This window comes from Neolamprologus brichardi, chromosome 20 (assembly GCF_056152115.1).
Source record: "Neolamprologus brichardi isolate AB-2024 chromosome 20, ASM5615211v1, whole genome shotgun sequence".
Lineage (NCBI taxonomy): Eukaryota > Metazoa > Chordata > Actinopteri > Cichliformes > Cichlidae > Neolamprologus > Neolamprologus brichardi.
In genome coordinates, this window is record NC_142123.1 from 34635205 (window position 1) to 34647809 (window position 12605).

The window sequence follows — 12605 nt, forward strand, 5'->3', positions numbered from 1 at the left end:
TGTTTGGCTCCAGGGGCAGCCAATCAGAGATCAGCGCTGATTCGCGGACTCACGGAACTGTAAGAATTTACAGTGCTAACAATAATAAACAGGGCTGATGCTGCATTCATGTGCTTCTAACATAGGGTTTAAGATAGTAAAAGTTTTGTTAATTCAATTTTGGCTCAGTCTCGGTACTGTGCAAAAGTCTTGAACTTACACTGTGCTGGGAAAATGAGAAATAGGTAAAGCGATGAATGGAAACCAGTTTAGAAGCCAAAAACAGAATTTATGTGATTCTAATGACCGTCAAGTCGGACAGGTGGTGTTGCACGGTGAATCCAACTCTTATAGATCCATGCGTTTTAGCAAGAATTCAACAACAGTGGCTGAAATGCAGCCCAGACTGAGCCTCCAAGGGGTGTTTACAGGCGGCTGTGGACTTTCACTGTTGTTCCTCCATACACACTGACCATGACATTGATGCATCAGTCCATCAGGGCTGGTCCATTGATTTTGATCAGGCTAGTTCTCAGCCTTTCTAACTTCCTGACAGAAGCCTTTCCATTGAGGCCTCTTCTGATGAGGCTTCGGTGAACAGTGGACGATCAGCTGAAGGTCCAGATCATCTCTCAGCTCCTGTGTCGGGTCTTTTTCCTTTTATTAAGGACGTGTCTTTCAGGCACCGATCATCTGCTGTAGAGTTTTTGGGTCTCACACTTTGATTTCTTAAGGACGCTCCATACTGAGATATCCCAGGTTAACAGCTAACAGAGAATCACCTGTGGGTGTAAAAATACAATTTCCTCCCAGACTGTTATCTTTGTAAGTTAGTTAGTTAGTTTACCTGTGACAGAGCTTCATGCTTAGAATTACTCAAATATATTTTGCAATTCCAGAAGCGGAAGTGAATGGAAGGGTGGTGTTTTGGTGGAGTTTCATTTTTCCTTAGATTATCGATAACTGTCCAATGCTGCACCCTTGTGGGCACAGCTGTGTATTACAGCAGTCCCTCATATCATATTTTTATCTATTTATTTTTTAAGTATTTGAGTCAATCCGGCAGCATTTCTCTGAGACAGGTGAGAGGTCTCAGAAGCTCATGACCCGTTATTGATCCTCATGAAAGAGAAAAATCTTTAATTATACATTTATCACTCAGTCTCCTCCTAATCAGAGTTTTTATTCTGTAGGATGATGAGCGGTGGCTCGACAGAGCTCTATTTGTCAGCCTGGCTACAGTGCTGAAGAGAAACCTGGGGTTGTTCTTATTTTCTTCGATCAGTGATGAGTAGTAAGCTGTTCTGGCTTTGCGGAGGGCTTTCTTATAAAGCAACAAACTATTTCTCCAGGCTAAATGATGATCCTCTAAATTTGTGACACGCCATTTCCTCTCCAGATTACGAGTCATCTGCTTTAGGCTACGTGTTTGAGAATTAAACCACGGGGTCAGGTACTTCTGATTAGAGACCTTAGTTTTCACAGGAGCTACAGTATCCAGAGTCGTACGTAGTGAGGAGGTGAAATTATTAACAAGATAATCGACCTCTGTTGGGGTAGCGTTCAGATAGCTGCTCTGCTCTGTGTTGGTACAGGGCATTGACGATGATAACAGTGGCTGGATTATATTCTTAAACTTAGTTACAGCGCTTTCAGAAAGACATCTACTGTGATAAAGTCCACTCTCCACTGCTGTGTAATCAATTATTGTAAATGTAAATGTTATCAGGAAATCAGGATATTATACTGTAATCAGCTCACCAGCCACTTTATGAGGTACACCTTGGTAGTACTGGGCTGGACCCCTTTAATACTTCATGGCTCAGATTCAACAATATATTGTGGTGACATGACATCATCATGACATCATCATACAGCTGCAGCACCCATAATGAGAATCTCCTGAACATCCCAAAGCTGGACTGAGATCTGTGACTGCGGAGGTCGTCCGAGGACAGCGAACTAATCGTCATGGTGAGGAAAACAGTTTGGTCTTAGCTTTGAGCTGTCGGAAATCTGGGATTCATAGAGTATTCCGATGACGCCGTCACAAGCCATCAGCAACCGCCCCTGGGTAGGCTTAAACGATGCTTGGCTGGTCCTGAAACCCCCCAGCAGCAACCTGAACACCACAGATGCGCTTCACACACCAGTGCAAACACTACAAAGCTTTCCTCCAGTTAAACCAAGGTCAGCTTCAGGTGGGGGCTGTGGAGACCTTTACTAACACATGTACATCTTTGGCCTTTAAGGATTCAAGATCTTTGTGATTATCAGCGTTAACTGAGAATCGAACCTGAAACATATCTGCAGCTCATCATCATCATCATCATCCACTCACAGACAGCTGCTGAGAGCAGAAGGAGCCTCGTCGTCTCAGAGCTCACATCAGCAGCTGGAAGCTTAGAGGCACATCTGGGACGAGGAGTGAGCTCAGCTCCTGCTGTGACTCACACCATCGCTGCTTCAGGAGAACATCTGGACCTCCTGCAGATGTTAGACTCAAAATCCAGCAGACAAAAAAAAAGTGGGAGTGGTTTTTAACAAACAGCTGAAGGAGCGCGCTTCTGTGGAAAGGAGGGAAAACAGCCGACTCAGGCGTGGAAATACTGTTTTATTGTCTGTACGAAACTTTATTAAAGAAGTATAACAAACACAGAGAGAAGCCCGGACAGAGAAGACTCGGGTGGCGCTTGGCCCGCGGCGTGCACGTTTATCGGCACAGACCGTTAAAAAGGGGAGAGAGGTCAGAGGTCAGTCAAGCATCATTACCTTTAAAGCGAGTATTTCCCTTCGCTCAGACACGTTCTGTACCGGACATGAAACACCACCACAGTCCTTCTAACACTTACAGTGACACACTTATCATCGTTCAAGCAGACCGCAGTCCGCGTTCAGACGTGAAAGACAGAAGCGCCGTTAACCTGGTCACCTGATGTTGGCAGTACTGAGGAAGCAACGCTGCTCTTCCTCCAGCGTGATGCTGGGACCTCGCCCTCAGAGGTTCTCCAAGAACAGAGCAGCTGTGTGTCCAGGTGAAGATGCTCCGTGCCGGCTCTGGATTGGCTACTGGGACCACAGGGGTGGAAGAAAGGAACCATTACCTCTTTTCTACCAACTCTGTGCTGCTGAGAGCCCAACATGGCGGAGGGTCACCGGCTGAAGACGTTTATGCTACTGAAGACAGCGGTAAGTGTGGACGCAGCAATGCCGCCATGCTCTTCCTGTTTTGGTTCAACATCAAATACCTCAGAGCACAGAGGAGCATGTTTTAGCTCACTTCCTGCTCCTCTGATCCCCTCAAAAAAAAATTGACACAAAGTCACAGTTTCACGCCGACGTGTCGTTTTTTCAGTTCAGAGCTTCCTGTGAATTTTACTGAAGGTGTTTACTGGTTTGGAGGGGCGGGGCTTAATGGGGTCAGCACCTCGAACTTCCCCTGAGAGCATCAACTCACTACATGACAGACTGACGTCGTCTCTAGAGAAGCTCCGCCTCCAGCTCCTCACGCCACCAGCTTTAACGTGACGCCAGCAAAAGTTTCAACAAATTCATTCGGACAAACGTGCCAAAATAAAGTTCACGTAAAGTTTAATGTTTAATTGTCTTCACCCCCACCCATCTCCACCACCTCTGCCCGGCCGTCAGGGCTTCTGATCCAGCCTGTTTTAACTCCGCCCACTCGTCACTATGACGGAGCTAAACGGCACACGCAAAAAATAAAATTAGAAAAAAACGCAAACAAATAAAAAAAATTAAAAAGTTCTTTGACTTTTTTAAAGGATGCAGAAATGTCTCTTTCCAGAAAGAAAACCAAATCCACGCTCATGTCCCTCCGCCCGTGAGAGAGCTGTCACCGGCGGATGGAGACGGCAGAGGGAAAATAGTTCCTGCATAAAACGGCTGACGAGTGCCTTTTCTTCTGCGTGGTTCACCTTCTTCTGGAAAGAGACATCGCTGCAGCTTTCAAACCTGCTTTCGTGCCTTTATGAACTTTCACATCTGTCGCATTAATCAGAAGCCAGACTACAACTTAAACTAGGAGACTACTTCAGTTTTCCTCCTCAGGTCCGAAAGCAATAGCGTGCTGCAGCACAGACCAAATAACTAGCCGGTAACCCCCCCACGAGGCTCCGAGGCTCCGCCCGCTCTTCCAGAAAATACATTCTGAAAAAGATGGAGAAATGAACAGATTGGAGGTCAAACGCTGAAGGCAACAAGCAGGAGAGCGGACCGAGCCTCAGCCGGATACTTTTGGGAGCGTTTGATGGAAGACGGACGCCAAGCGTTTCCCCACAACGACCTCCAGACTGACAGTAAACGCACAAACAGCGCGCACACACACACACACACACACACACACACACACACACACAGAGTAAAGAAAGATTAAGGCCATCGATGGAACATTTCAGAAACTGGACGACAGAGCGCTGCAGGGACGTGTCTGCAGACACGCGCTTCCTTCAGCACGCTAAGGAATACGCTTAAACCCGGAAGCAGGACACGAGCCGAACGTTAACAGGAAGCGTCCGCAGACAGACCCGATCGGCCGCGAGCCCGAAGGAGCCGAACAGGCGTTTAACCCGCGCGCAGAGATTGAAGACGAGCAGACTGCTGTGCAAACCAAAGAGGGGGTCGTTTAAGGTTACAGCGAGTGCATCACAGGGGCGGAGTCAGTGACAGCAAAGCCTGAGGGTGGAGGTGCCACACCCTCTGCCCCCAGCTGCTCAGTCGGGTTTCGGCTCGGAGTGCACAGCATTTAGATTTTCTGTGATGTTTAAGGGCGCTGCAGGAAACAGACAAAACAATCTGGTTTTGGTTCTGTTTTACTAAACGTTGGCGTGTTGATCAGAAGGCTGCCAAACACGTCCTGCAGTTTGTTAGGAAGCCGGACGTGTCCGATGTGCTACGAGGAACATTTTCAGTGTGAGGGAAAAATCTCTGCGCTGACGTGGCTGCGATCAGAAAGGTGAACAACACGTGGCAAACACAAAAACACAACCAGTGGAGAGAGGTGGGAGGCGTGAAGAACAGGAGCATCAATTTACAAAAGCTCAGCACAGATAAAGATGGTGGAAGAAGGCCAGCAGACGAGCCGGCGGCGCCGCGTCCCAGACTAAACCTGCACAAACCTCAGCGGGTTCGCTCGGAATGTGTCGGGATTAGTTTGGGAAGTGGGCCGGGTCTGCGGAGGAGGATCTCCACGCTTCAAACACACACAGACAGACACACACACACAGAGAACATCATCACCATGTTTTCAAATCAAAGTTCGTTACAAACACCAGATATGTTTGTTGGCACCATCCGGTTTTGGGAAAGATGGAGTAACAGGAGAGAGGCGGGGCCGAGGCTTCGCGGTAAAGGATGTTTGTCGAAGGTGAGACGAGGGAGAAGTCCAGCAGGTATTGGGGGGGGGGGGGGGGGGTCAAGCTGAGGCCGGGTTCGGCGCTGGATATAAAAACCAAAGGCTCGGCTTGATCGGGGTGTGGAGGCGGGTCGGTGGGCGAGGACGTCTACGAGAAACGTTGCTGCAGTCTTGAATATTAAAACTCCTCCTGATCCTCAGCGTCCGGTATGACGAAGCCCTCCTGGACACAAACGCAGACGGGACACAGTTTTAGGCTCAGCACGACATGTCACTTCCTGTTTGCACTACAAACCAATCATGTGCCGTGCTGCATTATATCAAAAAAAAGTGTGTGTTTCCAGTGAAGAAGCACTTTTTAAATGTGTTTACAGTCAAAGTGCCGACGTGTGTTTAGGATCGTTCCCGAGGAGCTTTTGGACGTTTTGGGATCGCCTGCGGCCGAGAGCCACGAACGAGTTCAGGAGCGCATTTAAAACATTAATCTGCATAAAAACAATAACGATACATGTGTGTAACTGAAGCAGCAGCGTGGAGGCTGACACAGGGAGCTGCATGCCTCTGCAAGAATCCACAGCAGCTGTTCACACTGCAACAAATGGCACTTCCTGTGAGCACATTTCAGCCAATCAGGTGTGAGGGATGTCTGGTGTGTCATCTCTGAGCTGCAGAGTAAAAATGGATCCTCCGGTTCTGTAATTTTAGCCACGTGATTCATGAGTTAGTGAAAGCTAATCACTCACGTCTGTGGCGTAGAGGATGTCGACGATCCTCTGCAGCGTCGGGTCGCCCTCGCCTTCCTTCTCCTGGCAGATCAGCTCGATGTTCCTCAGCTTTCCAAAATAAAAGTCTCTCTCCTTCTCCATGTCCTGGATGGTGGATTTCAGCATCTCCACCTGTGGACGAAGATAAAGACACCTGATCAGCACTCCTCGCCTCGCCGTCGTCCTTACAGAGGCGACAGTCTGCCCTCTGACCTCATTGACGAGCTCAGCCACCTCCTCGTCGTTTCCTCCCGTCCCCGCCTTCTTCGCACTGACCGGAGCCACCTTGGGCGCCACCTTAGCCACGGGGGGCCTCTGAGGCGCTGAGGAGAAATCAGAAGGTCACCAACACGATCAAAACGTCAGCGCTTCTAAACGTGTCTGTAACCGTCACCCATCTGAAATCTGACCAATCAGACGAGTCGGCTCTTACCTTGATTGAGGGCCTTTTTGGGTGGTTTGTTGAGGGCTGACGTGGCGGGGTTGGGCGTGGGCATGGCGTCCTGCCCCTGTCTCGCCTCCACGGGGTCGTACTCCTTTCCGTCGTAGTTGGCGTCGAAGAACTTCTTGAACCACTGTACGAACTCGAAGTTATCCTGGAACTTCCCCTTCACCAGTTTGTCCACCGGAATGATCTGGAAGAGACGGAGGAATGGCGCCAGGCGCCAGGCTGTTAGCGGCGCTCTGACTGCAGGGTTTACATAAAAACTCAAGTTTCATCACTTTTGTCTCTTTGACATTTAAAGTTCGACGGACATCCTGTGAGTCCCTCCCTGGACCGACACCGTTAAACCGTCTACAGCAGCGGAGTCCAACTCCAGGCCTCGGGCGCCGGTGTCCTGCTGGTTTTACATCTCACCCTGGGTCAGCACACTTGAATCAGACGATTAGTTCATGACCTCTGTGGACGTTATTTAGCCATTTACATCAGCTGATAACGCCGGCCCTTCGAGTCTGGTTTGTTTCTGCACCAGCTCAGCACCACCTCTCGTTCCAAACAAGCGCCTCGACACGAAGACTCATGAATTCAACGTTCTCGTCTCCGCCCGTCGAGCTGCAGCTCTTTGGACTGCACACGTCTGAAGCACAGTGTTAAAAACTTTCAGGAAGGAGCTCAGAGATCATCCCGAAAGAAACACGTTTGGATCCAGAGGACAAACTGAGCCGACATTAATGAAGCTCAGTTTGCTAAAAAAGACCAGAGAACAGGAAGCTCTAGAAACAAAGAAACTTCCACGAAGGCGAATAAAAGAGAGAAAGTCAAACAGAGACTTTCAAAGGTTTGAGGAGCTTTTTTCAACCCTCAAAGATGTGCAGCGAGCCGAGCACAAAGCCGAGTCCGGTCTGCTGTAAGAACAGGTGTTTGGTTACAGATCACAGCTGTTGGCGAGGGAGCGCCGCGCTCCTCCGCTGCCTTTATGTTTGCGCTGTCTTTAAAGCTTTTAAATAGCGTCAGTAAAAAGAAACACAAAGCAAATGTGCACATTCAAAGCTCGCTGGGACGTTTCCTGAGCCGCGCCAACATGTCCACACTCCTCTGCTGCTCTAACGGGACCATCACTTCCTGAACTTCATCCTTTATTCATTCGGACTGAGAGCATAAAGTCATCAGGTAAGCGTTTACTGAGCTCAGAGATCGGGAGGGCGCTCGTTTGCGCTCAGCTCCGAGAAAGTGGGCGTGGCGTCAGTGGTGGCGTCTTTGCAGAACAGCGCTCGGAGGCCGGGGGTCAGCCGGGATCAGCCGCAATTCCTTGCGTTCACGCTGTACGCAGGATTTGTGTCGTCGCTTCAGCTGAACGACTTCACTGTGGCAGGAACAGTGTAGCATGTAATTAGCTGTGAATTTCCCACAGAAACCAAATCCTCGCTAATCCTCAGTGATTCACGTCGCTCAGGCCGAACACACCCCTGCTCCAGTTACGCCAATGCTTCCTGCTTCACAACAAAAGACCATCACTAGGAAACCACAGGAAGGAAATTCATTATGAAAACAACCCAAACGCGAGCTTCAACGTGAGCCAATCATCGCAGTAAAAGTGCTTTAAACCACCTGCTCCTGTAATCCTTCATGTTTTAATATAACATCAGTTCACAGCAGCAGGCGTCTCTCTTCATGCTGCGAGGTAAAGAACCAGCGGCGTGATGTACCGCGAGCCAAACGGCTTCACGACAGAGCGGTGCGGTCTGCATCCGTACGAACACGGTTACAGCCGTCAAACAGAAACGTTTAAACACGTTATTGTCTGCATCTGTGAAACGGATGACCTCAACATCTGAGGATTGTGCGTCACCGCCAACAGAAACTCATCAATGAGCTGCATGACTTACTTTGTCGACGGCCATCTTTTTGAAGGCCACCTGCAGAAGCTTGAAGTTGTGGATGTACTCGTGCTCGAGCTTGGCCCCGAACTTCACTTTCTTCAAAGGCACAGAGTTGGGAAACAGCATGTCCATGAACTGGCAGTAAGCAGCACCTGGACACAGGAAACACTTTGACTACAGGCGGCGAGGAAACACCGCGTCAACGGAGGCGTCACACACAAGAAATCAAAACTGACAAACTGCACATTTGATTTTAGAAATAGCTTTTATCGTCTCTTTCCTGTTTGCTGTGTGATGTGACCCACACAGTGATCACACGCTAACGGCTCAGGATACGGAGACGAGAACAGCGTGAGGCCACAGAAAGGTTAGTGTGACTGAATCTGTTCAACGGTGACCTGAAAGGGTCAGAATAGGGTTTGTAGACTAATTAGATCATGTGATCATCACCTGACGTACGTTTAGGTGTCAAATATGAAGGCGGTCCCTCAGCGAGCTGCAGATTTAAAAGAACGGCACAAAAAGTCCTCGCTTACCTGAGCACAGCATTTCTATCTTGGTGAGGTTCATCTGTAGAGACTCGTTGATCCACACGAGCATGTCATGGCGACTTAAGTTGTCGCTGGTCACTGAGGTCGAGTACACGTTCACAGCCATCGTCGGTCACCTGACCACACACACACACACACACACACACGGTGACCATCACACCGACAGCTCGTCGGGTTGTTACTGTCACTTTAAACCTGCTCGATCAGGACCTCGTCAATGAGGATGATTAGATAAATCCTCTACTCTGTGGAAACGCTGCACTTCTTTTTGAATTAATTTGCTGAAAAGTAATTGTTTTGGTTTGTCAAATTTCAGAACAAAGGACATGAAGTGCAGTTTGATCACAGTAAACTCAGAATTTCTGTTTTTCAGACAAGACAAACAAAAAAAAGCACGACTTCCTGTCCTTTTGTGATGGAAACGTATGAAATGTGGATCTGAACCGACCCTTTGGCGTTTGCTCGTACTTGCAGGCCCGTCTGCGTCAGATAACGAGCTGCAACCTTCAGCCAACATTTAATCTGCCGCTGAGGACGAGACTGCAGGCACACCCAGATACAAACCTCCCGGATGAGCACAATTTAAAACTCAAAGCATTTTATCTACAGGAGCAGTCGCGGTTTTCTGAGTCAGCGGCAAAAATCACAAACTAAACAGACAGCAGTCCCGACGATGCCTGTTTCAGGTATGTCCTCTGCAGCTGGAGGTCAGTGCTACACAATGTACAGATGTGGTCAGCTGTCACATCTTAAAGGCCAAAACATGTGGTTATTGTAGGAGTCATCTGTAAGCAGCCTTCACACCAAGAGATCCTCTCAGGAGAGGAAGCTGAATGCCATCGAAGACCAGCAGAAAATCTACAGCAGAGCAAATGCTCCTGGGCAGGTAGTAAACACTGACAGGTCCATCAGCTGATTTCATTTAGTGACATCACTGTGAATGTTGCTATAAAAACTTGTGATTCAGCAGCAGTGTCATCATGCTTACAGCTGTTTACAGGAAGCTGAGCAGACAGTGGGCGGAGTCACGTATGGTGAGGTACCAACCAGGTGTGAAGGTTAATAAACAGACATCAACAGCCAACAACCATCAAATGTCAGTCTGAAAGTAACAGTGACGTTTTTGTTGGGTTTTTTGTTTTCCTTATCACAAACAAACCATCTTCCAACATTTATTCAAATATTATTCAAATATCATCTCCAGTAAGTGCAGATCAGCATATTTCTCAAAGAAGAAAAGTTGGTTTTATCTTTGCTGTTAAATTCAGATTTTCGTTTTCTTTATTCAGAGGAACAAAAATAAAGTTTTAAAGGTGGGCCGTGGCCCCTGTAGCTGACCAGATGAGGCCGGGCTCCTGAGCTGTGAGGAAGTGACCGTTAGCCACACGCTGCTAACATTAGCGGTGATCACCAACGTTAGGTCCGCGGCTCCAAGCACCGAACGGGTCAGCCTCCGGCTCACTGGGAAGACACTGGCCGAGCTCCGCTATCTGACCGTTAGCTGTGTTAATATTAGAAAGCTCGGTCATCGGCTAAACGCGCCCACACCGGCTGGCTGAGTCAGTCACCTCCCGGACCTGCAGGCGGTCCCCCCGCCCTGAAGCACCGCCCGGTTAGCTCCCGTTAGCCTCGGCCATTATTGAGTCAAACCTCCTCGGATAAGAGCCTTTAATAGCGGTTTAAACCGTCACTGTACCGGCAACTGCCAGAACTGGAGCTCGGCCCCGGGGTGCCCGGTCCGAGGCTCCGGGATCGCACGGTTCTAGCTACATGCTAACACTGAAGCTAACAGAGCGCGCCGCCGTTATCCAGCCGCTCCGGCCGGCTTCAAACCTACCTGCAGCCGGTTTTCTTTCGCGGTTGTCGAACTTGGAGCTTTTACTCTTCTCAGCGGGGAATGTTTCTCATAAAAAAACAACCTGCGCTCGTTTCGACGTTTGTTCCTCTTCTGCTTTTTTCTTCTCTTCCTCACGTCCACTCTACCGGCAGCGGAAGAAGCGATGCGATGACGTCATACGTAAAGGGAAACGCCTAAACGTAAGGACGGCGGACGGAAGCGGAGACGTCAGAACAAAATGGTCTATGGTGAGGTCATTATTCATAAAAAGGATTATTTTCAATAAATTCATCATTCACGACAAAAACATCCTCATATTATAGGAGCAGCGGGTCAGGTTTACGTCACTCAGTGACGTATCGACATCCCAATAACCATAGTAACATCATTTTCCTCCTGTACACACAGACACATGTGCACTCCCACCTCCTGCAGCAGCAGGCCTTCACTCTGCTATCACAGGAAGCTGAATAATGGAAGAACAGCCTAGATTACATTTACATGGAGATTTTAGGAGCTTAACGCCAAATAAAGACCACAAGAGAGAAGAGATGAACTGATTTTACTGAAAAACGGCCACCACCTGAATCTGTTGGTATTAAAGGGTCCAAAGAACCACAGCAAAGTAACCGAAATCTTCATCGTCTCAGTTCGAACTTCAGCAGGTCGTCTTCACCGCGTGTGAGCTGCTGCCACACGATTGGCCGATAAGACATTTGTGTCATGGGCAGTTGAAGAGGCGTACCTAACAAAGTGGCAGGTGAGTGTATTTATTTATGCCATGTCCCCTGCTCTCACACAGCTGCTAAAATCCACCAGGACTGCACACCAATGTTCCCTCTAATGTTTCACGTGTCTGAGCGAGCACACAAACTCCCTGAGCGTCCCTTGGACCACTGTGAGCAACAGCAGACGTGTGCACTGTGGTCACGCCAGCATCGAATCCATGCAAGTTACATGTTTATTAAAATAATCAAATTACAGCATTTACATTTATATTAGACTACATTTAATTAACTGCTTTAGTCCACTTACAATGAAAATTTTAAAAAAAATCTTGTTCATGACCTGTGTAGTATGTTAACACTATTGGAAGTAAAAATAACTTGAACTCCAATTTTGAAAACACAACTTTCTTTTATTTTATTTTTTTATTTTTATTTTTATAAAGCTCTGACTTGTATTATGAGTCTGTGGTTTGGGAGAGAGTCCTGTAACTCTGTCTGCAAAATACAGTAAATAATGACCAATGTTGGGCAAATAATTATATAGTTACTTCTTCAAAAAAGTAACTGAGTTATGCAAACAACAAAGTTTTTTGCAGCTGTTTACCTAAAAATGCTGCCAAGGCGTTTTTTAAATAAACATTTCAAACTATTTACAGAACAATCAGCTGTTCTGCATCAAATCTGATGCCACACAAATTATTTTTGCCTCATTGTTCTGACACACATAACAAAACTATCCGGTCGTTAAGTCTGACGTCACTAGCCGTGTCTGGGCCTAAACTCCGCAGCAGGTCCATATATCAAACGATCACTATGGCATTACTGAGAGTTGAAAAACTGTCTTTCATCTTTAATAAAATGATCAGCGTTCTGCTCTACCAGGTGTAACAACTGAGTTTAACATCCAGGCATCCATGAAAACAGAATTTATGACATTTAACGGAGTTAGAAGTTAGCAGGAAGTTAGCTCGCTAGCTTCTATTTAAATACAATATAGCATGTCCTGACTGCGGGGTTTTGGAAGCAAATTAAAACGTACAGCTCTGTTATCAC

The 12605-nt window shown here is 47.7% G+C and overlaps 1 protein-coding gene across 1 annotated transcript; it reads right to left on the reverse strand.

The window, feature by feature from the left end:
* Positions 1-2586: 2586 nt before the first annotated feature.
* Positions 2587-11009, reverse strand: mapre1b (microtubule-associated protein, RP/EB family, member 1b). Its single transcript, XM_006809674.3, has 7 exons — positions 10825-11009; positions 8973-9103; positions 8443-8588; positions 6548-6749; positions 6328-6437; positions 6094-6246; positions 2587-5573 (listed from the first exon to the last, which is right to left on the reverse strand). Exons 2-7 carry the CDS (start codon positions 9091-9093, stop codon positions 5529-5531), a joined length of 777 nt encoding a protein of 258 aa, XP_006809737.1. The 5' UTR covers positions 9094-9103; positions 10825-11009; the 3' UTR covers positions 2587-5528.
* Positions 11010-12605: the final 1596 nt, after the last annotated feature.

What these genes read in the sequence shown, in the direction of transcription:
- mapre1b (XM_006809674.3), bottom strand. Translation starts at nt 9,093, where the DNA reads ATGGCTGTGAACGTGTACTCGACCTCAGTGACCAGCGACAACTTAAGT. An exon ending in GATAGAAATGCTGTGCTCAG is followed by an intron (nt 8,589 to 8,972) that starts GTAAGCGAGGAC and finishes TCCTGTGTCCAG; the next exon opens with GTGCTGCTTACTGCCAGTTC. An exon ending in CAAAAAGGCCCTCAATCAAG is followed by an intron (nt 6,438 to 6,547) that starts GTAAGAGCCGAC and finishes ATTTCTCCTCAG; the next exon opens with CGCCTCAGAGGCCCCCCGTG.